The sequence below is a fragment of the Rhodnius prolixus genome, unplaced genomic scaffold (genome assembly GCF_049639745.1).
Source record: "Rhodnius prolixus isolate KJV_2025 unplaced genomic scaffold, Rpr scaffold_2, whole genome shotgun sequence".
Lineage (NCBI taxonomy): Eukaryota > Metazoa > Arthropoda > Insecta > Hemiptera > Reduviidae > Rhodnius > Rhodnius prolixus.
In genome coordinates this window covers 8,276,731-8,302,458 of record NW_027411592.1, presented here as the reverse complement: position 1 = coordinate 8,302,458, position 25,728 = coordinate 8,276,731, and the positions used below count along the sequence as shown (strand labels likewise).

General features: G+C 36.2%; 1 protein-coding gene across 5 annotated transcripts in view; it reads right to left on the bottom strand.

Moving 5' to 3' along the window:
- Window positions 1-25,728, bottom strand: part of LOC141448883 (agrin-like) — a 397,223-nt gene that overhangs the window by 305,160 nt on the left and 66,335 nt on the right. For all 5 annotated transcript variants that reach the window (XM_074117695.1, XM_074117696.1, XM_074117699.1 and 2 more), the window contains one exon: window positions 3,788-3,823. In XM_074117695.1, coding sequence (XP_073973796.1) covers window positions 3,788-3,823 — 36 coding nt within the window. The remainder of the gene's footprint in view (window positions 1-3,787; window positions 3,824-25,728) is intronic.

The following is a 25,728-nucleotide window of genomic DNA, read 5'->3' as shown; positions in this document are numbered from 1 at the left end:
TATATATTTATTTTCACATATTGCAAAGTAAATAAACAAATAAATAATAACTAAACGATTGAAAAGGCGGCAGTCTTACAATATAAATCAAGTACTTTATTTTGATATTGTATAATTCTTTTCAATTTCGCACCTATCACATTTAAAATTATTTTTGAAAAAATACTTTTAATAAATGGAATTATCATTCGTTTCAATAAAATTGGAATACACAATATATTTTGGGCAGGCTGAAGAGCCACACAATTTGGATAAAAGAGCCGCAGGTTGCCGACCCCTGGACTAGGCGCAGATGAAGACTGGCCAGCCGAAATGCGTCAGACGAAGTAAATAAAAAAGGAAATTAACAACAGCAAGAGAAAAACAAAGTGCACACTTCAAGTTTAAAAAAAATCTTTGGATTTAGGAAATCTGAAGAAAATTCAAAAAATTTCCTTTATTAATGCGGTTAAGCGAATGGAGTGCTAAGTTACGGTTTTGGTCTTCAGCAGGAACCACGTATTTGAGCTGCAGCACCACACAAAACATTTTACTCACAGACCAATTTATAACAAAATCCCCTATTTTGAGTCCGTAGACCTTAAAATGCACATTTCCGGTGCAGACTCGAAATTGACGTCGTCCTACACTTCCTCCATCATACAAATATCAGAAAATTAAAATAAATAAAATAATTTGAGGTAAGAATTTTAAAAAATAAACAATTTGCTTTATTATCACAAAGAGAGGGAGTCAGGGAGTGGAACATCTGTTAAAACTTGGCTAGACTGGAGGCATGGAGGTGGCTGGAGTGGCAGCAGTCATGTTGAGGCGCCTAGCTCGGCAAGGTCGGCTCTAACTTGCCCCCGAAACTTCCTCGCAGTTTATTTACACCGCCTCCGCTCACCTTCTGATATTCTCTCACTCCCTTCCTCACTCCTCAATTTATAACCTTCCTCCAGGCCCTCCGTATTGTATTCCGAGTACAGTTCTACAGAATTCCAGCCTGGAGGACAGGAACACAGCGGTGAAAAGGCGCTCCAGCAGAGAAAAACCACCCACGAAGAGAGAAAAACCACACTGGATTAGTCCCTAAAGCTGACCATAATTTAAGGTTATAATTTAATTTCAGGGGTGAGGGGGTGGGGAGGAGCGGCACTAGTTGCCTTTCATACGTACAAAGGGAAAGCTCACCTTGGAGGCGGCTAGAGAAAGCCGCTTGAAAGTTAGCTGCAAGGATTACCCAACTCTGAAGGATTAAAGTGGCTGCTGTTTGCCGGACGAGAGCTCCCTGCTGGACCTCCCAAACAGATATTTCGTTCAGACTAGAAGTGGAGGCGGCGGTCGGTACGCCCCCAGTAATTTATTTCAATCAGCTCTCTCTCGCTCTCTTCTCTTCTGTTTTTTACCGTTTTCCTTTTATATTTTTGTCCTTTTTTCTCCTTTTTGCCATGATTATTTTTATGCCCGCCAGGGAGACGACTTTTTGTTTACGCTGGTCACATATAAAACCCAGATTGTTTTGTCGTTCATGAGATTAAAACAATTGGACAGATTTAAATCACGTTTCCGTTCGTCCACTTCAGAATATTCTTTCATTGCTTTCATTTTTTTATTCAATACTTCTTTTATTTTTATGATTACATTACCCTCTTTTCCTTCTTATGTATAAATGCACATAAATGCACTTGACTGGTTTTATACATAATTCCATCGATGCTTTTTAAGAATATTGAAAATGAGGTTAGGTTGGTAGTGTTGGACAATATCTTCGTTTTATCCGGTTTTATGTCCGGTTCCAGAATTTCATCCATCATCAGAGGCAGATTATTCAGTTTGGTGATTCACTTATGTTTTCGTCTCACAATGCACTTGCTGACTAAGTGTGGGAGGTTACACGGTGTGTATGTATGTTATTCAAAATGTTACTAAAACGTGAATATTCAATTCAACTTTCTATATTATATAATACTACCTTTATATCATTGCTCAATACCTAAAAACCCGATCTTACAACCACAAGGTGTTCATAAGCAACTGCTCCACAAAAGGACTATTCTCATATTCAAGTTTGAGGCATGACCGCTACGAGTATACTAATAGGTACTGGCGCCAAGATAGCCGAGCGGTTAGAGGCGAGACCTGCAAAGCTAATATGCATTGTGGTACTGGGTTCGATTCCCGGTCTTGGCCTTGAATTTTATTTAATGGTTAAATGAGAAATAGTAAAGTACGTTTGCTATTAGCCTCCGTACACGACACCTAGTAAATGGTAGTTGGAAGTTAAGTCCCGCCTGAAAAAATAGGCGATTACTTTACTTTATTTTTACTAATAAGTACAGACGGAGAGTTCGAAACTTTAGTAGGAGAGAATAATTCTACGCTCAACGCGAGTTAACACCAAGCTAAACGATTTTGCTGCAAGCCAATCGTTTCTTCAAGAACGTGGTACCACGAAAAAACAAACCAATGTCTTTTATTAAATCCAATAAAGCTCAGTCTGCGCATGTACTTTAAATAGAATAATTAGAAAATAGCAACAGAAATAGAAAAACGGGACGGAACCTACGCCCCACGGCACCGCAGCCACAAGAGACTTATTATGCCTTCCTCTTTTTGAGTCTAGTAGACGAAACCTCCCCTACTACTAAAGAGGTTGAAGACTTTCCCTACCAGTTCCTTTTTGCGCTACTATCTCCTTTGGCCACAAAAGTTCCAAAGATAGCGCAACCGCTCGATTGCAAATAGAAAAGTTAGTCTCATGAGCGTGAAATTTCGCTATAAAATTGCTGAGTAAAGATGATTTCTAGTAGCACTTCCTCCTCATAATGTCTGTTTTCCTCTGATTTCGGGGACGAAAAAGCCTGAGAGTCTCCAAACAAAGGAGATCAAGTATCTATGAAGGACAGACGGGAAAAGTAGACACGCGTTAGTGTAAAGAATGTTATAAGAAGAGCTTTCCTTATATAAGAATGTGCGCAGAAAGCAATGTAGAGGAGTACCGGCTGAATGAGTCAACCTTGACATCAGAACATCAAGAAACAGGTGGAACAAAGTGGCTGAGATGTAGAGGCAGTGACCGAGTGGAAGACCGAGGAGAACTTAGAAGACTGAGAGCGATCTCAGCAGCTGAGTTCTTCAGGAAATAGCTAATGCATTTCACAGCTCGTGGTGCAACCGAGAGCATGGCTGATGCACTTCGATAAGTGCATACCCGCCTCAAACCTCTACTGAAGTTCCCGCCAAGACTGCATTCAGATTCACTCTTTCTCAACATTCCCATCAGAGATCCCAGTTTCTGGTAACAACGTTCTTCCAATTCTAAAACCACCGTAACTATTCCTATCAATATCGACTTTGAAAACTTATTGTATCAATCACTAGCTCATTAAAGTGAGACGTGTTTAATTTCTTTAATTATTTGCAAAAAAATATCTGAACTTTAATAGAATGCTATGAACACCAATAATGATTATATGTTGCATCAAATACAGATTATCTATCTGCAAATCATCATTTAAACTATTAATCTATTTCCTCACCAAACTCTAGAAGCTGGAATAGAAAGAGAAATCGATTTAGACAAAAAAAAAATCCATTTAGTACGAGTTTAGTGTCAAAGTCAGAACTTATTTGCTTATTTATGTGCTTCGTAATTAAAAAGTTTCTGATAACAGAAACTACTAACAAAGTTCCCATTGAATATTGTATTTCAAACTAACAAACTGTTAATTTAGTTTTGTTTTTTTGCTCTCTGGAAACCATTAGGAAAAACAAACAGTTGGAAATTTAGAAATAGAGCACTCACCTTGTATAAGATTTTCTCGCGGCTTGTACGCCACATCTGCAACAGAAACAGAAATATAAAATATTATTAAAATAAATGAAGGGCAGCAAGATTATTCTTAATTGGCGTAGATTAAAATAAAAAAGAGAAGAAATTATTAATCTAAAGAAAAAGTATATTTCAATTAGAGAAGGATTAATTTAAGTAATCAGGATTACCAACCTGTATTAATAATCAATTAAAGGCAGATACAAATCTGTCAGCTGCTCTAAGAATGGGCCAAAAAAATTTAAAAATATCTTATATGAAACAGTGAAATTGTTGTAATATGCAACTAATCACGGAAGTAAGTTGAAACTGCAGCGGGAAATTAGAAAGCTAATTACAGAATCTGGGGCGGAAGTGTCATACTCGTGCGGTTACCATACGCCATCGGTTCGTGTCACTTTCTAGGTATATATATATCTCTCTAGGTATACAGGGCCCAAGTGCAGCACCTGAGCATCGCACATTATAAATTTGAGAAGGTTGATGAGTTTACTTATCTTGGGTCACTGGTGAACAGTGAGAACCAAGTTGGTTCAGAAATAAAAAAGAGGATCATGGCCGCTAACAAATGTTACTTTGGCCTAATAAGGCATGTAAAAAGTAGCCTCATTTCTCGGGACACAAAAGCTCTTCTCTACAAAACCCTCAGCCGACCAGTGCTGAGTTATGGTTCCGAAGCGTGGGCGATGACCAAGGCAGGTGAACGGGCCCTTTCACTTTTTGAATGGAAGGTGCTCCGTAGAATCTATGGTCCTACACGCGATGGACCGAATTGGAGAAGTAGGAAAAATCAGGAATTGTACACTCTCTTCACGGATCCTGATATAGTAAAAGTGATAAAGCTTGGTAGACTGCGATGGGCAGGACACTAGCTAGCTAGGATGAGTGAAGATGAGATTCCTAAGAAAGTGCTGGAAGGAAACATACAAGGATCCAGGAGGGTAGGCAGACCAAAGCTGCGCTGGTAGGATAGTGTGGCAAAGGATGCTGCATCTATGTTAGGATTCCGAAACTGGAGGGCGGCTGCGCAGCAAAGAGACGCCTGGCGGGCACGTCTTGAGAAGGCCAAGACTCTGCATGAGTTGTAGCGCCAGTTAGAAGAAGAAGAAGGTATACAGGTATGTATATGGGTATGTTGTGAGTATTGGATATTTCCCTCATCCTAGGATCAGAAGGATATCCTGGCTATCCATAGAGCTACCTCCTTTAGATTCCGAATACTTTCGGTCGAGGATAAAACGGATCGCATATTCCTAAAATAATGAAGAGGGTGATTAGTCCCGGATCAGAATAGAAATATGCCTTCTCTGGATAGTTCCATGGATGGCTCATTTCTTTGTCGACCAATCGATCGAACCCCACATGGTGAACAGATGTAAGATTTAGGACTTGTCTGAAATCCGGTAGAAGAAGTAGTTGTCCGGAGCCACAAGAGGAGATAAAGATTATAGTGCTGCGTCGTTACAAACAGAAAATAAAAAAGCAGATTAGAGATCCGAACAGGAAATAGAAACAGAATAAAATTAAATTTAAAACATAAAAGGAAGTCCTTCATTCCAGCTTCCTTTTCAACAAAGAATAACGACTTGAAAATTGAAGATTAATTAATTAAAATTAATTAAAAAAAATAAGAGAAAGTAAAAAAATGATTAATATCTCATCATTATTGCCAGATGGTGAAAAAAATATTTAATTTTTTATCATCTTAAAAATGAGATAAAAAGATTAAAAACGAAAAATAGGGTAAAGAGGATGATTTCATTAAAAGATAGTATATCGTACATTACTCTTTGTCTTTGTCTTTATTTGGTAGATAACTAGCGGAGATACAGGAAAGGGACGAAGCTGGGGGGATCTCCTTGTTCTCCCCAATAATTGAGCCGCTTGATATGTGACACTGGTCCGGAAGGAAGGGGTGACAAAAAAGAGAGAAAAGCCAATTTTTACGGATTTGTATTTAAAAGGATAACGGAAAGAGACAGAGAATGGAAGGAAATCTAAGGATGAAAAAAAAACCGGAAGCCAGTCAGGCGGTGACATGGTGGAAGGTTTTTTTTTTTTTAACAAACTTTGGTTTAGTGGGGTCCCCTCTGTGGCGCCCCCAGAAGCCTGGGACTGGTGAGGGCAGCGAGGCTCTGAAGAAAAGTTTTATTATCTTCGTTTTAGTGGTGCCCCCTTCCCCTGTTAGATTGGAGATTGGAAGCAGGAAGTGGTACTAGCGGCAAGTATTGCCACTTATTGAACTTTTAAAGCTCTTATAAGTCGTAGTCAAGCTTACTAACAGCAAGCTTTACTAGACGGATAAGTTTTTTTTTTTCTTCTTTTTTTAAGCACAGCGAGGGTAAAGTAACCCCAGAAGGCTAAAATAACCCTAGTACAACTACATCGCCTTCTAAATCTAAAAGACACAAGTGCGACTGCGATCTCTTCGGCCATAATCTTCAATTCCCCCTTCTTCCACCCACAACTTATTCTTTGGGCCAACTGCTTTTACTTTTTTTATTCCTCTTTGTACGAGTTTGTCCTTTTTTCTGCTTTTATTCGTTAATTTAGTTTTTGTGAGAAGGGAGAGAACCAGTATTCCATCTTTCTAATGAAAGAAACATGCTACTTTTTTTTCCTTCTTTTAGCATCAGTTTGGTTCATCAGGGCTTGAAACTTTCACTAAAAGAAAAAACTACTCTGGACTGGATTCAATGAAACAGTAAGTCAGTCTTTTTTTTTTATCATTCAAAAATTTGTGAATACGTGCTCCATCAGTAACACGGCATGTTTCAGCATGTAGAAAAACCTAAATTAGATGATACAGTACTGACAATCTTGTCAAATATCTCTTTGTTGAAAAACTGTGAATCCTTTTTCTCATTGACTTAATTGTGCGCGTTTGCTTTCCAGCCTAATACTGACGAAACCAACAAGAGTTTCCTAAGTTTAAGTAGCCAAATCATAACGAGACTTACGATCATCCGAGGTGCCGCCCAGCTCTTCTAACCAGTTAACTGTTTCTTCGACCTTGATGGAAAATGTGCGCCCCTACGTGCGTCTTACAAATTAAGCGATGACGAATAAATTCGTCAAACCCAGAGTATGTTTTTTTCCGTTATTTATTTTTAGGAACATTTATTCATTTATTTATATTAACATAAATAGGAACCAAAAACATCAAAAATAAATTCTGGTAACAGCTTGCTACACACTGATTAACAAAAACTTACAGTTTAAAATGTTAAGTATAAGGGTTGATTAAACGCCAAAAGGTACACAAATCAGCGAGTACCCAACATTTCATTCATGCTTAGTTGATATAATTTAAGTAATTTTGCTGCATTAACTTTTCCTTCACATTTTTTAGAATTTATTAGATGTCACAGACCCTTATGCTGGCCATTTTCATCTACAAAATATTTGTTCAAGTAGCACTGTAGATTGACTTTAATATTTCTCTCTATCTAAATATATGTAACTGAAAATTGATTTTAAAAAATATTTTTTGTTGTTCCAATTTCCATAAAGTCGGCTCATCTATTTTCCTTTAATTAGTTCCTTTATGAAAATCTTTATTTGTTTTGAAATCCTTGTTTAAACTCTAAAATATACCACTAGCATAAAGATGGAAACTTCAAGATTGAAGAAAATTGACCAACCGAAAGTGTGATTTTATTTTGAATGATTTTTCTGCAAGATGGTTCCTAAAAAATTTCCCACTTTAAATTGGGAAATCTTACTATTGCAGTTATGCAACAATTATTTTAAATGTTCCGGGAATACACAGCCCTAAAGACTATTAACAAGCATAAAGACATTCTGCCCCTATCTCCGCTGATACGGAACATGTAATACATTGTAAACAGAAACGGCAGTACTATATCAACCTAAGTATATGACAACCTGTTGCTTCTCAATCGAACGTCCTATCCTTGAGCTGCACAAGAAGTGAAAAATCCAAGCCTTTAAATACACATAAAGATGGCAATGAGATGGTACAGTTTAATGGTAAACGTTAAAGCAATTTCCGACAAAAATTTAAAAAAAAAAACCTTACGAAGCTATTGGGAAAGTTATCTGATTTTCTTCCATGAATTTGATTAAAAATTTTATTCTTACAGTAAGGGAGGAGATTAGATAAGTGGTTAGCGCATTCCCACGCGCTGTTCCCGGTTTGGAATGCAGCTGTTGGTCTTCAGACTTTCTCTTCCTAGGAGCTACTTACAGCTGTGTCTGGTGTTGCTTGTAACGAGAGAACATTGTCCAGAAGCAGTGCACTGGGAAAAGCTCCGGGCGCCAATAACCTCAGATGTTGATACGCCATGCTAAGACGTTGCATTGCATTAAAATGGCCCTCTAAAGAAAACAACTACCTCCAGTACTCTCTGAAAAGTAACCTTAAGAATTTTCAAGGAAAGTATTTCGAGGAAATTCCTTGAAAAATATAAAGAAAATCCGAAAACTTGATTCAGTAAATTGACACCGCCTGTTGCCTGATTTCTTTCAAACATATTGGCAGTTGTACCAATTTTTGGAATTTCCGCTTTTGAAAACGTGTATTTTCAGTATCACTCTAATCAGAACTGAGAGAAAAAATAAAAGAACAATACAAAAAAAATCATTATTTGTAGTAAAAATACGTTTAAAGTTGAAATAGAAGTTAAAAACTTCAGCCAGACTGAAAATGGAACAGCGCTGATAGTAATGTCCAAAGAAATATTGTCTAGATGGTGCCCGGACTGAGGATCGTCTTAGGTAGTAGATTCTTGCTTGGCCAGAGGTAACGGCCACATTTAGTGAAGAGGTAATAAAACTGTCGGAAACTATTTAAATCGATGAGAGAGAATTAACAACTGTATGCTTCCGGTGGATTGCGTGTGTTTGTGAACAGCCGATTTATGATATGTTTATGGCGGCGTAAGGAGAAGTAGGAGAGACCTGCAGGCAGTTAGGATGAGAACATTAGGATGGGAAGCCAAGTATCCCCGGCGAGAAGGGCAGTGTATATATATATATATATATATAGGGGAAGGTCATTGTTGGGATTGAATTTATCCCATGGGAGGGCGCCAGATCTGCATTAAGCAGCCATTTGGCGTTCAGCCCACTTCCTGCCAGCGATCTTCTTTAAGGCACTTCTTAAAAGTACAGGACCACAACCGCAAATATATTGCAACCCTTACCGCCAATCTCCCTCTTCTAACCTCAATACATTTAAATATATATATACATTTAATGTGTGTATATTTACTCACAGAACTTTTATCTCACCCATTTTTGTTATATATATATATAATACATTTTTTGTCTTTTAATCTAAGGAACGTCAACATCTGAGGTCATTAGAACCCAGAGCTTTATATTTAGAGCAAAAACCAATCAATCCGTCAAAATCAATGAGTCCAATGATTATAGGACGGTGAACTGTACAAAATAGAAGCTGGAAGAGAAAATCTAAGTGCCCGCAATTTGGATTCCAATTGGCAATCGCCGCATTGAAATCCAAGTAGACCTACCACTAAGCCGTGGTTGTGGTGAGTCCAATGAGACTGTGCGGCACTTTGTAGAGGTGTGCCCCGTTTATTCTAAAACTAGATTTCTCATCTTCGGAAGGTCAAATGTCTCCCTACCGGAGATTGTAGTATCTGGTAATCTTAATGAACTTTCTAGGTTTATTCAGTGCACTGGGCGATTGAGTCGCCATGCTCGCTAGTGTCCAGTTACTACTTTATTAGTTTATTATATTAGCATCTGGCAACTTTTAGCCGGATTTGTTTTTAAATCCCGGTATCTCTTAAAAGATGAGGGGTGGGCGGGGAACAATGGGCATTTTTGATTGCCTGCGTTCCTTCTTCCATACATATACATACATACAATCTACAACCACTAAGCCAATCATTTCAACAAGTTTTGGGCACTTACAGGTACCTGTAAACGGCGTTACCAGTGAAATCTAAATATGCACGATTTCCACTCACTCTACTGGAGAAAGAATAAGCACTAAGTTCTTGTTAAAGTAAAACAAAAAATGACCAATTACAACTTTTGGAAAACAATATGTGAGTTTTCCGTGTATAAAATGAGGTAAATTGAAAGTTTGATCATTCAGGTGAAAACTGTCATTTTTATCTCCAACACAGAAGAGGAAAACGTGTTAAGAAGAGGCCTCCTGAAGAACAGTAAAGGTTTTTCCACCTCGACAATACCAAACCTTTCAGAGAAGGCAAAATTTATATTTAAATTAGGCCCCTACTAAGGAGACCCTAGTCATCAAAATTTTCACTTTTTTAGAGATTCTCTGGAAAACAGTTGCAAAAGATTTCCCTTGAACTAAGTACCCAGATTGTTAAGGTGAACTACAACTTATATTTGAACCATTTCTAAAACTGATTCAAAAACCCTACAAGAGAAAAAAAAGCTCTTTAGTAAATTGGTATTTAGTGTAGGGCACCTGGATGCAGAACTGAACCAAATATCAAAAAGCAATGTTGCCGATTTTCCGTTTGTAGACAGATACAAAAACAATGTACACAAAAGTTTCGTGAATCTCCATAAAAAATAGTCGAAATCAACATAAAAAAAAAAAAATATATATTCACCTAAATAAAAATATTACTGTGGCAGATGAAAGATGTCATCACAGAATCACAACCTCTAATCTCGCAGAAAAAGTCTGCAAAGATCCGAACTGATCGATAATTCTGTACACTTTCCAATTGAATAACTTTGGCAATTGCCAATGGAAAAATTATAGAAAACGCGAACAAGCCTCTTTGTAATGCTACTGTTCGGTGGTCTTATCTTCTTCTTTAGGAGGTCGTACATCAGACTGAAACGGCACTTTAGAGGAAAACCCAAAAGTGCCGTTATTCAATTTTCCCCGGGAAAGTATTACAAATAAACGTCGCGCTACAACAGAAAATCATAGGAGCCGTTTGTTTTTTTTTTTTTTTTTTTTTACAGAAAATCGGAAGGAAGTGTAAAATTAAATCAAAAAAGTGCTTTCTCCGATTGATTTCAGCCCAAAAAAAGCTTTTTGTCTGGTTCGATGACGTCTCCTAAACCGGATGTCCAAATCTGAACTTGGAGCGACATTTTTATCTGATTTTGAGTTAAGCTGAACAAAGTAAAAACTTTGCTCTTCTAAATTTTAATTAAATGATTACTAATTACTAATTTTAATTTTAATTTTATTCTACCTTTCAAAACATCACAGCAAATTTGTAACAAAATAATTTTAATATAAATTCTGAATTCGAATAAAATAATACCCAATGTCAAAGTGATAATACTCTGTGTTTATTTGAAATTTTGAAATGACCAAACGTCAGATTCGCATAAATTATATTCACTATTTATTAGCGAATACTTTATTCATAATGTATTTGCAAATATAGGTGGAAATTTACTTCTATAATTAGATTAAAATATATCGATTACAACGAGTATGTAGCCATCAAATAACCTGTCGTATTAGTGATACGATAACAGTTAGTATTTCCTGTCAACTTATAAATATAGCAAAGGGTTTTAGCGAATTAATTGACCATTTACGTCATAGCGCTTAATGTTATATGTACCCAATTTTCGATAATGGAAATACATAATGTTTTTGAGGTATCCGGATTTATGCTTAAGGGGTTAAAGTGTGAAGTCCCGGACTGTAACTAAGGTGGGGACGAACAGTGTGACTTTTCTGCCGGTGAAAGATGAATTCTCCGCAGCAACTACAGTCCAGTCATTGGAGAAAGGACTAACAGTGAACTGGACATCTTTTTCTTTTTGAAAGAGCCGTCACGTCCTGGCAGAGACTGAATTGGCTGATCCTCGTAGCTCGATAGGCGGAATGAAGCTCGAGAATATGCTCGCTTCTTCGGGAACTCCCATATAGATAGAGAAGGCAAGACTGGCCAAGAATGAGATTGTGACAAGGTAGCTGGATGAACGAAGACGAAGAATGGCGCAATCACAGGAGGAAAGGAGCTCCTAGCCAATAAAATGAAGACAGAATAAGCCTGCTGTCTAAGAGTGGGTCACATGTAGAAGGGCAAATGTCGTCATGACGAGCGAACACAAGAGTTTCTTAAGAACAAACACAAGCAAACCGTTCAAGAGCATGACAAAGAGACGTGTGCCTGTTAGAACATGAATAGTTAACGATTTTGACAGCAGCCATGTTACTTTTTTTGATTCTGCTCATGTTTATCTAACAAATGGTTAAGAAAAAAAAAATTTACGCTTCCGTTTTAATATAACTTTAATTTCTGTAAATGTTAATACTACGTATTGTTATTTTAGATTCAAGACAGAGGTCTTTGGCGCCTGGTGCAGAGAGTCGACCTCTCTGGGGATTTCTCTCTCGTTATAGACAACCCTGCCTAACACCGGGCAGTGAGCTGTAAGAAGCTCCTAGTTAGAGAGAATATAAGGGCCCATCTTAGAAAATGGTTGTTAAGAATTAGGGGAAAATTCTCAAATGAAAAGTGAAAAGGTGACATTTCTAAAAAAAAATGCATTTAAATTTTTTTACGTTAAGTCAATTTAATTATAATTAACACAGTTTAATGAACTTCTAAAACCAACCCTAAAATTTGCCTAACTAAAGGTGGTAACTAATATTGTTTACTTTTAATCTTTTATGATTAAAAAACTTTCCTACAATACAGAGATTAAGAGTGCTGGTTTATTCATTCAATCCAGTAGAATAACAATTGTCTCTTTAATGAAATCTTGCAAGTGGTAACTAGCGGTTTACTCTCTTGTGAATAAAAGTAATATTTGTTGCATATAAATTCTACAATTCTTTATCAGATCTCCTTTTCCCAAAACCAAATTTGAATTTGAATTGTTTTTGTAAGGGGAGGGGCCGCCACAAAATTGAATCCATAAAAGTTCCAATGAGCACCATTTTGATCAGTCTCATAGTTGAAACTGCACTTCTTATAGTTATAGCAAATATTAAGAAAAAACGTTGGAGTAAGTGTAAAAATGTTGTGTATATACTTAAGTTGCATTTCCGGCAATCTGATTCTATCCCAATCCGAATTATCGTGTCCCCTTACATCCCCCTCAACATAATTAGGAATTTGAAATTTCCGCAAATTTTTTCTTATTTTGATTTATGCTCAACAATTAAAAAAGTTCCCAAAAAATCGGCATTTCCGGTGAATCTGCTCAATTACAATGTTTACTAAAAGAAGGAATAATCTTTTTAATAATAATTGTTTTCTATCAGGAAAATGATAAATGTAAAATGTCGCAGAAATAGCTTAATGAATATAATTTAATTTCTCTTAAACTATTTTCGTATAATCGATGTTATTTTCCAATTAGGGATCATTTTATTCGATATGTTTAAGGTGCGGGGATGCGAAATTGGGTTTAAGATGAGATCAGCCAACTCTGGAAGCGGATCGTATCTACACAGGATCAACCAAAAGGTCCTCTCTCCTCTTGCGTAGATTGCAATGAGGAGGAGGATTTCAAACATATCAAATAATGATATGTCCACGTTATGTAGTAGAAAGGAAACGAATGTCTAGTTTTCAAATTTTTCACCCCCGATGCTGTATCTTTATTTTTGGCGGAGTTACGGCCAAAAACCTAATTGGGGTTTCATAAGGACCACTAGTTTTGACAATGATTATGAAAACTACATAAAAAACTGTGAAAGATGACGGTAACCCCGTTTCGATATTTCTAATATTAGTTGAGATATTTAAGATCAAAGTTACAATTTTATCTATTCGTGAACGGTTTTCAATATTACTTTTCCACCAAAAATACACGTTCTGGGAGGTCTTCTGGCTGCTAAAAATGTTATTTTTGACACAAAGAACAAAAGTAATAACAATTGAAGATTTTAAAGAATGTAGAGAAGGTAATGGTTATGGAAGAATCTGAATAAATTTGTTTTATCATCAAATAAAAGTAATGATCACATCATTTTAATGTACCCCGTACGCAAGTCTTCTTGACCTATGATTAGAGTAAGAATATCTTGCCAGGGTGTTGGTCTAGTGATCAAGTGCGTGGCTTTGTAAGTGGGAGATCCCCAGTTCGAATCCCACGTATGACTACATTTTATTTAAAAAAAGTGTTATGAAGTATTGTGAATTACTGCACCCTCGGGATTCGAACTGGGGATCTCCCACTTACAAAACCACGCTCATGACCACTAGACCATCACCCACTCCTCCCTATTTAGATGCACCATTTCGCTACGAAGACGTAATATTCTCCACCAACATCTATGTGCTTAAATCCTGTAGCAGAGCTAGCAATGAAATATGAATGTATTTAAAAGTTGTAGCCGGTTAGAATGAATGCAAGAAAATGATTAGAGAAGGATTACGTGATTTTAATTTCGGTTAAGCTATAAGGATGGCAGGAATATAAAGTACTGATCCATCCATTAGTTGTAGTTTATGTAAATAGTTGTATATAGTAGAGGGATGAACGAGTGAAGCGAATGTATTTATAAGTAAGAATGGAGAGTGAGTGATATTCTAGTGATAAGCACCTAGACGATGCTGGCTATATGGCGGAAGCCAATGCCAAAAATAGGAAAAAAACTGGAAATGCCATATCGATAGCTTTATGAAAGCGGAAGATGTCGCGCGAACTACAGCTAGAGCCCAGCACAGGAAAAACATCGGTCTGATTCGATGATTCCTCGTTAAACCCAAGATGAAAAACTATCGGCGCGATAATTGCAATATGACAATTCAAAGATCCACATTGAATTGAACTCCTTGCCAACCGACCTGTGGGCGGGGCAGGGCATATAACCGAAGTGGATTTCAATTTTTCCACCCAAAAACAGGAAGTGATAAAGAAAATTTTATAATTAAATATTTCACTTTTGTTTTTCCTCTTATAGGGAGGGGGTAATTCATTGAAACAAATTTGAATTTCCTTTGTTTTAATTACGCTAATGATAAAATTAATTTAAAAATCAACCAATTAAAGCAGATATTAGAGCTTTCATTATTTACCATGGGTATTAAAATGCAATTAAATTAATAGCCAATAGCAGGAAAAAAAACCCGTGTGGACGGATTAGTTAATTTGACGGTAACATGGCGCTAAAATTCATCGGTTTCCAGGAAGGTTATCAATCTATTTAGTTCTTGGTACCAATTTTGAAAATTTTTAGATTTGTATTGATGGTATTTTTTGGCCGATATTTTCGTGTAAACTGCGTTCCCTTCTACATTCTCTGTATTCACCATTCTTAAGAGACTATTCTCGGGCCACCAAAGATTAGTTTCCGTAGCCGGAAAGACTATAAGGAAGCGCAGCGGCCCAGTTTAGACCTAAGTAATTATGTAGTAAATAAGACCTAACGGGAATCTAAAATAGTTACCATTAACGTTAACTTTATTGTCTGTCTGCACTACACTACTAAGCCATGTTGTGTTTTGTAATAGTGTTGGCTAGTAGCAGCAATAATGTCTTTCAGAATAGATGGCAGCACCAGCGTGGCGCTAATCTCGTCTCTGCGACACTACTGCAATTTATGTGAATCAATTGTTGGCTACTGGGACAGGAAATGGCCATCCATGACGTGGAAAATTTATCCTTAAAAAAAGAAAGAATGTAATTTTGTCGATTCACAATTTTAGACGATAATCAAGTAACCTAAATAACTACTTGTAGTTTTTAAAAACGATTTATGGTTGTTTTCTAAAGGGAAATCAATTCTTTCTCTAGTTGGAAAACAATTTAACATTTCAAAGTATTATCCTTCGGAAAAGTCCATGAGTAAGGCAAGAAGAGTGTTGAGGTACTAGACAAAAAAAATCTAGAAACTAGTTAATAACTACATGGCCAGTAATAGGAATATATGGCTAAGGTCAAATTGAGGATGGGAAATTTGAGGAAACAGTGCCGATGAGGATCAAGAGATGGACGCCGGAAGTATCTAAAATTCTGAACTTCCGCTTATAACCTCAAGTTTCAAAAATTACACATTTTCTTAAAGTCTTTAACTTAAAAAAAAAAACTGAACATTGAAGCATTCTATAGCAATAGAATAATATTAAAGCCAATTCTATATCTTTATGTACAAGTGGTAACCTTGAAGTGAATATAATTACGTGAACAGGAAGTCACACAACAGATGTTTGCAAATGGTTAATTCATTAATAACAAAAAGCAAAACAAAAATAGAGGAGCCAGAGAAGTGAAAGGAGGTCCAGTGTGACAAGAGATTTCAATTTAATTATCAATTATCGTGGCCAGCAATATCTCAAGTGTATCTGTGCGATCAGGCTCTGGCACTGCCGGCACGCCATCTCACACCCAAACACCAAAATACACTCACACAAGAATTAATAATAAAGTACACCTACGTACACCTCATCAAAATGACAATTTAGAGAGATGTCTACACCAATCTTCTCTACGAACTGCTATAAAACTAATTTCCCTGCAGAATCTTTTTAAATCAAATTATTAAGTATCTATTTTAAAGATCATTCCCCCCCCCAAAAAAAATGAGATAATTCGAGGTTGAGGGATTTTGAAAATGATTGGCGGGGTTTTCGAGACACTCATCCATCAGTCAATCAGTTTGTGGGGGTTCGAGATTTCGACTTCACTTATGTTTCGGTCACTTACTGATGCAGTGAGGGAGGTTACAAGGTGTTTATTTTGAGGTTATTCAAAATGTTAATGAATTGTAAAAATTTTTTGTAAATCTAATGGAAACTAATACTTGTTTAATGGTACAATTCTGCGAGTTGTAATTTATACGCAGGGGGCGCTGGAATTTAAACGGAAAACATGGAATCAAATTCACATATTTGATTTGCACTAGGAAAAAATTGTTGTAAAATAAAATATTGATGATCATGTGATTCTAATCAATTCTATTGAATGTTTACGATTCGCTAACATTTTGAATATGACGCATACACACTACGTCACTTCCCTCACTCAGTCAACAAGTTTTGTGCCAGATGGAAGTAAAAGCGAAATCGATATCTCTACACGAAATCGATTTATCTATTTCTGAGGGTGAAAGAAAGTCTGTTCCCTGTTTAGGAGACCAAAAAAAAAATGCGTTCTACAACCGGATAAAATTGAAGATATTATCCATCATTAGCGAATCTGAGCACATTTTCATTTGTTCAGCTCGTAAAATGGTAACTTACTCCGCAATGACACTCCGTCCTTGTTAAAAATCAAGTAGGTAAGTATAAGAAAGTACTTATATTGTAAAATGAAGTATTAATATATCGCAATGCAAACGATTGGTTTTTATTGCGATTCTTCTTAATCAAATTGCCGGAAATAATAGTATTTAAAACAGAGGAACTGAAGAAGGAATATGTGGAAAAGTTTTATTTAGTATTTAGAGCGGCGACCTCTAAAGTCAGAGTGGTACCGTTAACAGGGTTGTTTGGTGTAGTTAGTTTGTTAGTAAGGGAACTTGGGAGCATCTTACTCCCCCGGTAGGGCTACAGTGTGATGACGTCCTTGTGCACCAGGTCATTAGCGAGGATTGTGTCTGTCCAACTGGGATGATCCTGGTTGTTGTATGTGACCGAGTCTTGATTGTGGCCCTCTGTCGTCATAACCTCTTCACTCCGGCACACACTCCAGGCACACACTCCTCCAGGCCACTTCACACTGGAAAACACCGCCGAACCTTTACCATTTTCTCAAACAGGACTCGTGCACTGAATTTCCCTAATTAATTTTCTCACGCTAATTTTTCTTCTTCTTTTTTTTTGTAAATTTTTTATTTTCAGTCCTTTCTTAAGGATAGAATTTTCAAGCAGCACTAAGTATTATCCTGTGTTTACTTATCTAACTAATCAACTCTCAGAAAGAAATCCTTTTTTTCAACTTTATTTACTTTCTCAACTGCAGAATATTTCTGAAACAAGTAAAGCTGATACAATTCGAAACAAATGTAAATAATAAATTAATAACATAGGGTAGAATTCACCCAATGGTGAAACTCACAAACAAGGGCGTATCACTATTAAGCACAGGCAATTAAATAAGATCCTGAGGCCACCGGCGCTTAAATCTTCTTGGAGGATTTCCTGGCAATGTTGTAAATTGGGATACTCTAGCAGGTTAGGATGTGAGAAAAATTTGAGGCGTGAAACTTGGCAGAATCTTGCAGCTTCAGAAAAACGTAGGGAACAAGGAGATCTCGGTGCAAAGTGGGAGACCAAGTAAGGAGCATTAGTGACTCGAAGGAGTGTTTTCTGGTTGAAAAAAGAACTGGATTCTTGAGGCTGAGCCGATGACAGGTTTGAGTACCATGGTGTAGATAAGTCGTTTGTTGTTTAAATGAAAGTTTCGATCGTTTGTCGAGAAGTTTGAATCGTATGTTTAAGTCTAGCATGTGGATTCCAGGTTTAGGCGTTTCTCCATGAAGAGTCCCTAGGTAATTACCACAGTCTGTTGCAGGAAGAGGAGTGAGGTTTAGGTAAACGGATAGAAGGATAGCTTGTGTAATTAAATCTGTTTTCATTCGTTTTAATTCTCCATTTCTGTAGCCAAAGCTCATGGGACTCCAAATGGGAATTAAAGGAGCGATAGAATCGTATTATGCAAAACAATTTTGAAATTCTAACAATGCTTTGCTCCTAAATATTCTGTTCTTTGAGTTACAGTAATCCAGACATTTTCAAGAGGGTTCTGAAATTTTCAAGTTTTCCAGAGAATCGCCAAAGTGTTTTACTTGAATTTACGACAACGTCTACCTACAATTGTCTGAAATTTATTCTAGCAACATCTAGGGAAGCTGTGAAGTCACCCTTTCTTGAATTGAAGCATTCTATAGCTATAGAATAATATTAAAGCCAATTCTATATCTTTATGTACAAATGGTAACCTTGAAGTGAATATAATTACGTGAACAGGAAGTAACACAACAGATGTTTGCAAATGGTTAATTCATTAATAACAAAAAGCAAAACAAAAATAGAGGAGCCAGAGAAGTGAAAGGAGGTCCAGTGTGACAAGAGATTTCAATTTCATTATCATTATCGTGGCCAGCAATATCTCAAGTGTGTCTGTGCGATCAGGCTCTGGCACTGCCGGCACGCCATCTCACACCCAAACACCAAAATACACTCACACAAGAATTAATAATAAAGTAATAGCGGTCTACAATGGCAGGCCGCTCGCTAGCCTACATCTAAATCCCTTTTACTCCACCTTACGACTTAATCTATCCCTTCTTCCACAATATCCTCCTCCTTCAATCCGTTGAACGCCGTTTCCAACACTCCTGTCCCTACTGGCTAACTAAAAATAACCCATTTAGTTTAGTCTCCAGATCCATCCGCCAGGAGAAAACCCACTTTAATTCTTCAAGAAGAAGAAATTGGAATAAGAGAGTAGAAGGTTCAGCCTCCCACTCATTCTCTCCCTCTCTAGGACCTCCAAGGTTCTACCTACAATCCTGAAGTGCCACTACTTCCTCTTCATCAACAGACCTAAAGAATGGAAGATTGAGAGCTCCAACGGCAAGTTGGTGAATTAACGATGTTGTCTACTTTATAAATGATTCCGCAGGACAATTGCAGCTTCAAATCTAGGGTTTTATGCAGTCTTCCCTTAGTTAAATTCACTGCCCTCTGCACCGTTACCCACATCTTCATTCATTATTCCTAGAGTCATTTTAGAGGTTTTTTCCCCCCAGAGGGGAAAGGATTACCTAAGTAGCCGCGCGATTGTCTGACTGCAAGTAGCTCTGCAAATCTTGTTCCGCCGCTCTTAGAGGGTCTCTTCGTAGGAGCCTCTACCTCCACAGTTTAGTAATGAACAAAGATGTGTCTTTAACTAAATAACATTTTTACTCACGCAGTAAAAGAAAGTATTAAATGTTAGATAATGATTCAGTTTGCACCGAAAATGCACATATTGTGGTCCCGGAAGTCCAAAAAAAAATGGGTTTCCGGATAGATCTTTTTTAAAATTAAATTTCGCAGGAAGCTTCGGGTACCACCACAGGTGACGTAACTTAGCGGATAAAGTCTCTCCACCGGAACTTACGATATACTTCGCTGAATTTCTGACCTCTTTTTTTCTATATTAAATATCGAAATTTGCTTCAGTGAATTTCCTTAAACTTGGAACATTACGTAGATGCAGATCTATAACATAAGCAACTAATTTTTAGAAAGTTAAGGTTTTAGGGCAGTGATTCTCAACCAGCTTCTTTTTGGGGCGCGGCACACTTTTAACCAGTTAACTGTTTATGACGAAGATATTCGTCATGAAAAAAGTGTGAAATTTTGTGTTATGACGAGTATATTTCGTCATGCGTTTTCAGTAGTGACCATCGGCAAGTTAATTTTGCAATTTTAGTTCAAACTATTTATGTTAATATAAATAAATGAATAAATGTACATGAAATAAATAACGAAAAAAAAATATAAAAGTCATTTCATTGCGCAACCAAATTTCATATAAAACATACTCTGGGTTTGACGAATATATTCGTCATCGCTTAATTTGTATGACGCACTTAGGGGCGCACATTTTCCAACAAGGTCGAAACAATTAACTGGTTAACAATTTCAAAATTTGGCGGTACACTAACAATAAGATAAGTTTTAAAGTATTTTACTTATCCTTAATACTCTATGTAAAATAGTTTATAAATAAAAATAGTTTAAAATAATTTTATCATATACAAAAAGTATTTTTCTTTAATTTAAACTCTGCTCGTAATAATAAAAAAAAAAGCGTTATAATTTTTATTGTATGCATTTCTAAAATTTGGCGGCACACTTCAAAACTTTGGCGGCACGCTAAAGTGCCGCGACAACACAGTTGGTTTAGAATCACTGTTTTTAGAATATACCAGACAGAAGAGATAGGCTTTCCTATAAAAGGGTCAATTTAATATCAGTTATAAGCTCGATCAAATTAAAGACGATTAAACGTTTTGCGAAAATTCCAAATTTTTTTGAAGGATATCTCTTCACCGGAAGTGAGACTCTATTGAACGACTTCTTTTTTTTGAGCACAATAATTCCACCGACATAGATTAAACTTTGTTCACGCCTCTTCCATAAAAGATATTATTTTGAGGCTATGCGCTTAGTTTAAATAAAAATATTAAACAGAAAATACTTATTTTTTTTAAATATTTCCTATGCAGAATTAAAAATGCGTAATTGCTCCGATATTGGGAGCCATTAAATTTATGAATAATTTTATGTTTCAAATTTAATCTTCCATTTTATTAAAAAAAAAGAGATTCGAAGTTTTAGCCACCATAACTCAGTTTTGCCACTTTCTTTGTAAGTACAGTCGGAATTGCAATCTAATTGAAGTGTATTCTTTTATATCGATATAAATATCGATTATTCTAAACATAGTAATCATTAGATAGCTGGAAAACCCGCGTAAAATTTCACTATTATTTGAAACGTTTTCACAGGAATAATCGATGAAACATTAATTCCAATTTTTTCCCACCAAAAACAAAGTGTTTCACTGCCAGACCTAGCCCTTCAATATTAATGTTTCAACTAATAAATAATCGATTTTTAGTTTGGGGGGGAGGGGGAAAAGGAACAGGAAATAATCAATATTTTCCTAGTTTGTGTGCGTGTCTGCGCCCATCTGGTTGGCTATCCGCTCTGAGTGGCTGTCGTCTCTCGCACTTTCCATCAAACACGGGGTCGGAGAATTGAGAATCGATTTTATTTATTTATTCAAGAACATTATTTCAAGTACCCCGCGCCACACTACCCTCCTCGGCCTAAATACAACTCTTACCTCTAGCCTACCTACCTCTGCAGAATTCGATATATCGATTTCCTCAATAAATCTTAATAACAGTGTTGTATGTGTTGGTAGCGGAAGTATGTTTTAAAAAATATAGGTTTTTTTTATTATTATTATTAAGTCACCCTTGGTTTAAAGCAATTTTAAATTCAATAAAGTTTAGAGCGAGACTGCTAAGCTATATGACTTAGATAGGAACCGGCGACATCTTCAGGGAACCTTGTATTTTCTCATCAGGAGTATCAGGGCAAGTAAGGACGGACATATTTTGCTATTTTCTTCCAATCTTATCAGCTGTAATCTTAATGGCGTCAAGACTTCGGACCATATTGGTTCACCTTCAAGTTCAGGAGAGAATTTAACTTATACTGAACTCGAAATATTAATTATGTATGTGAAGGGTTAATCAAGTGGGCGTTAATATGCATGCAACAGTTAATTGCATATATTATTAGATGCAGTTATTAGCACTGAATCAGTGTGTACAATTGGATAGAAACTTAGACTAAATCTTGGTTGATTAGTAAAAATATTAGTGTTAGGGCTTTACTAAAAAGGTTGTAGAGATCTCTAATCTACACCATCTGGCCTCATTTCATGGCAACAACCAATGGCCGTCTCCAGAAGTTTAAAGTTATCCCTGGGAACTATACAAAAATTCTCCAGAAAATAAAATGTTTTGAAACAACGTGTGGGTGGATTAGATTAGATTAATTGGGCGAGCGTCCTGTTTATCCAGCTTCTGCCACAGGCTCATTGTGTGGCTCCTTGCAAGAACTAACAGGAGAAAGCTCTCTGTATTAGCCATGTCCAGAGTTCTTTCCCATCAGAGTCGTTTTTGGATCATCTCTTTCGTCTGAGGTTTTCCTGAGTCTTTACAAGTAAATGGTGAGAGGTCTACTTAGGTCGAGAAAGCCGTGTTCTAACTATTTCCATTTCCCCTTAACTTGCACAATTCAAAGTACGAATTTTAAGTACGCTTTATTTTTTGGCTTTAATAAGTATATCACGGTTCGCCTAGAACGATTTTAATTGAAAAGTTCACCAACATGAAAATTTTTTCTTTCTCCTTATTATTTGGGTCAAAACTAACCAAAATCCGCTGAAAACCAAATCGGTTTACGTTGCGGATTTTTTTTTTTTAATTTTTCAGGTGAAAAACGGCTTTTTTTGCATTGTTAAGCCTAATAAATGGAAAAACAATACAGTTTTTTGCAAAAACCAATGCATGCATTTTGAAGCTGAGGGAATTTCCGACAGATCGATGTATTTTATAAATGATAAAAATGAAATTTCGACATTCAAAATCAATAAAAAAGACATTTTTGAGCAAAATAAGGCAAAAACAAGGTGTTTCTCGCATTTCAAAGCTTACTTAACAAATAAATCATGGTTTTTTTTTTGTGGAAGGGAATGGGACTTTTCAAAAATGAGAAAAACTCCTGCAAAATACAATATTTATACACTGGGAAAAGGGAAATTTTCCAAGTCAAATTCATTTAATGAAACTTTTTGGATTAAAAGAGCCCAAATAATTTTTCTGACGGAAATTCCCTCAGCTTCAAAATGCATGCTGCATTGGTTTTGCCAAAAAACTGTATTGTTTTTCCGTTCATTAGCCTTAACAATGCAAAAAAAAAAGACGTTTTTCCCGTTTTTTGACCTGAAAAGTTTAAAACAAAATCCACAACGTAAACCGATTTGGTTTTCAGTGGATTTTGGTTAGTTTTGACCCAAATAATAAGGAGAAAGTAAAATTTTTCATGTTGGTGAACTTTTCAATTAAAATCGTTCTAGGCGAACCGTGATATATGTGGGAAACGTTCATTCCAATGAAATGCCAATCCAAAGATAGGCTTGATGTAAAAGACTGTAATTATGTACTTGCGTACCTAATATTTATTTTAAGTAATTATTTTATCAATTACAGAGTAAAGACTGGAATTTCAGTAAAATTCTTTTGCCCTATTAAGTACGGTTTAATTATTCTAGAGAGCAAAAACGAGTATAAGGGCAAAACTTGCTAAAGAGAGGATCAGAAGTTAAAGGCTACCCGAGGATGGTCAAAGTTCGGATCTATGTCTGGGAGCTTTGCTCATATTGTAGTTCTGTGAAATAGTAATGCCTCTAAATGAGCTTTAGGAGCTATGTGTCATGTTGCTCTTCAGACTGAACCACACACAACCTTCAAATACAAATTTATGTAAGCGTTTTATGTAAAATATATTCTCCTTTAGTAATTATTAAAATTATTCATTAATAAAATGATTATTTAGTATATTATTATTTTTACCCAATTATTTTTAAATATGTTTTTTAATTGTTTCACCTCTCTCCAATGATGTGTAAACACAGATCTCTTTGGAGAAGTCTCCAGTAATGCGAAAATTAATTAATTTAAGGAACTACTAATTATGCCTCGAAATATTACATTAAAAGACCCGTAGAATGCCAATTCCAGCAAAATCATTGAAACTGGAAAAAAAAATAGAAAAAAATTTCCGTTCGGCAGAAGTTGAAAACCACGATAGTGAGTAGGCCTTTAGAATTGACCAATGAAGTTTGCCGAGATAATGGAATATTTTTTTTGGCGACAAGTTTAGACAGGTTGGATAAAAGCGTTCTTTACCAACTTTGAGGCGACCTCAGATCATGTATTTGTTTTTTTTTTGTATTTAAGGCGCGGTTAACATCTTTGGTTATTGGCGCCTGGAGCTTTTTTAGTGCATTGCCTTTCTACGGACAGTGTTCTCTCATTGTCCATCACCGGCCAGTAAACTGTTAGAGAAAATTCTAAAGGGACAGCAACTGGATTGGTTTCCGCTAAACTCTCAGCTAATCTCTTCCCTTTTAAATAATTTTTGTATAATGATTATTATACTAGACAAAGGAAGTATTGCAATCGAGTTAAATTTTCGTAGTCCTGATTTTGTGAGATTTTTCCAAACTAGTCAGTGTGTGGTGGTTTTCTTGTGAAAAGTAAAATCAATTAAATAATATCGATACAACCGTTGCCCATTAAATTCAAAATGGAAATTAACTCCCTTACGCACATACTCCCCCCGGTATAGCACAACACTATAAATATTAAATTCTGTAAATATATATAACAATATATCGATTGCAATAAAATTAAATTAGTAATAGTACAATCGAAGCAAACATAGCAGAGTGCGACCAGTGAATATTTGACCAAGCCAGCAATATCATTAATAAAGGATCTCCTAAACTATGTCCCGCATTCTGCATAACTAGGATATAGGACATGGAAATACTACCCTATCCCTGGCACCAATCCACATAGTCCTCAGTGGAAACTCAAACTAGACTGATCACTCACTGCCTCTCATACATCTAGCCCATTAACTGGACAGGTACATGTACATTTTGCAAAATACATTCCCAAATAATTTCTAAATTCCTTGCAATTACAATTTAAATAGTTTAACAACTAAATTAATGATAATTCCTTTGATAATTTTGTTGCTGGTCAACCTAGATGGCTAGAAGAAGGGTTCGAGAGAGGAAAGTGCTTAAGAGGAGTGTCTCCAGCGAAATGGTGAGAGCACCTCAGAGGAGTGCTCCGGATAGAAGACATGGCAGTTATGTTTCTGTTAACATTCTGCCTACAAGTGTACCACAGATTTAAACAGATCTGTTTGTAGAAGGCAGAATTTAATTTTTGTAAATCATTATGGAAATTAATATTTTGCCAATTCCTCTTTGTTGAGGAGAAAACAAGAGAAAGCATTCTGACATATTCGAAGACATAAAGGAAAAGAAATGAAATTAATTAGAATCAGTGGTAGCCAGCCCTTTGCCCTTTGCCCTTTGTAGTCGCATTCGCCCTTTATTTTTCCTCTTTTTTCCTATCCTAAGATTAAATACTTGAATAATTTAAATTATTTAATTAGTTTTCTAAAAAAGAGAATATTAAATGGCGAAATAGGAAGGAGAAGACGATGTAGAGGAGGGAAGAGCAGAAATAATGAAATATCTTCGAGAGAGAATAATTATAATGAATTAAATATCATTCCTAAAATAACATTCAAAGCAGTGATGTAGATGCCTAATTTGGAATTCTGGTAGCCCTTAAAGTTTGGTTAGCTTTGGTAAGCCAACGCTTTTATTAGCAGAGAAGTCCTACTAAAAGCTCC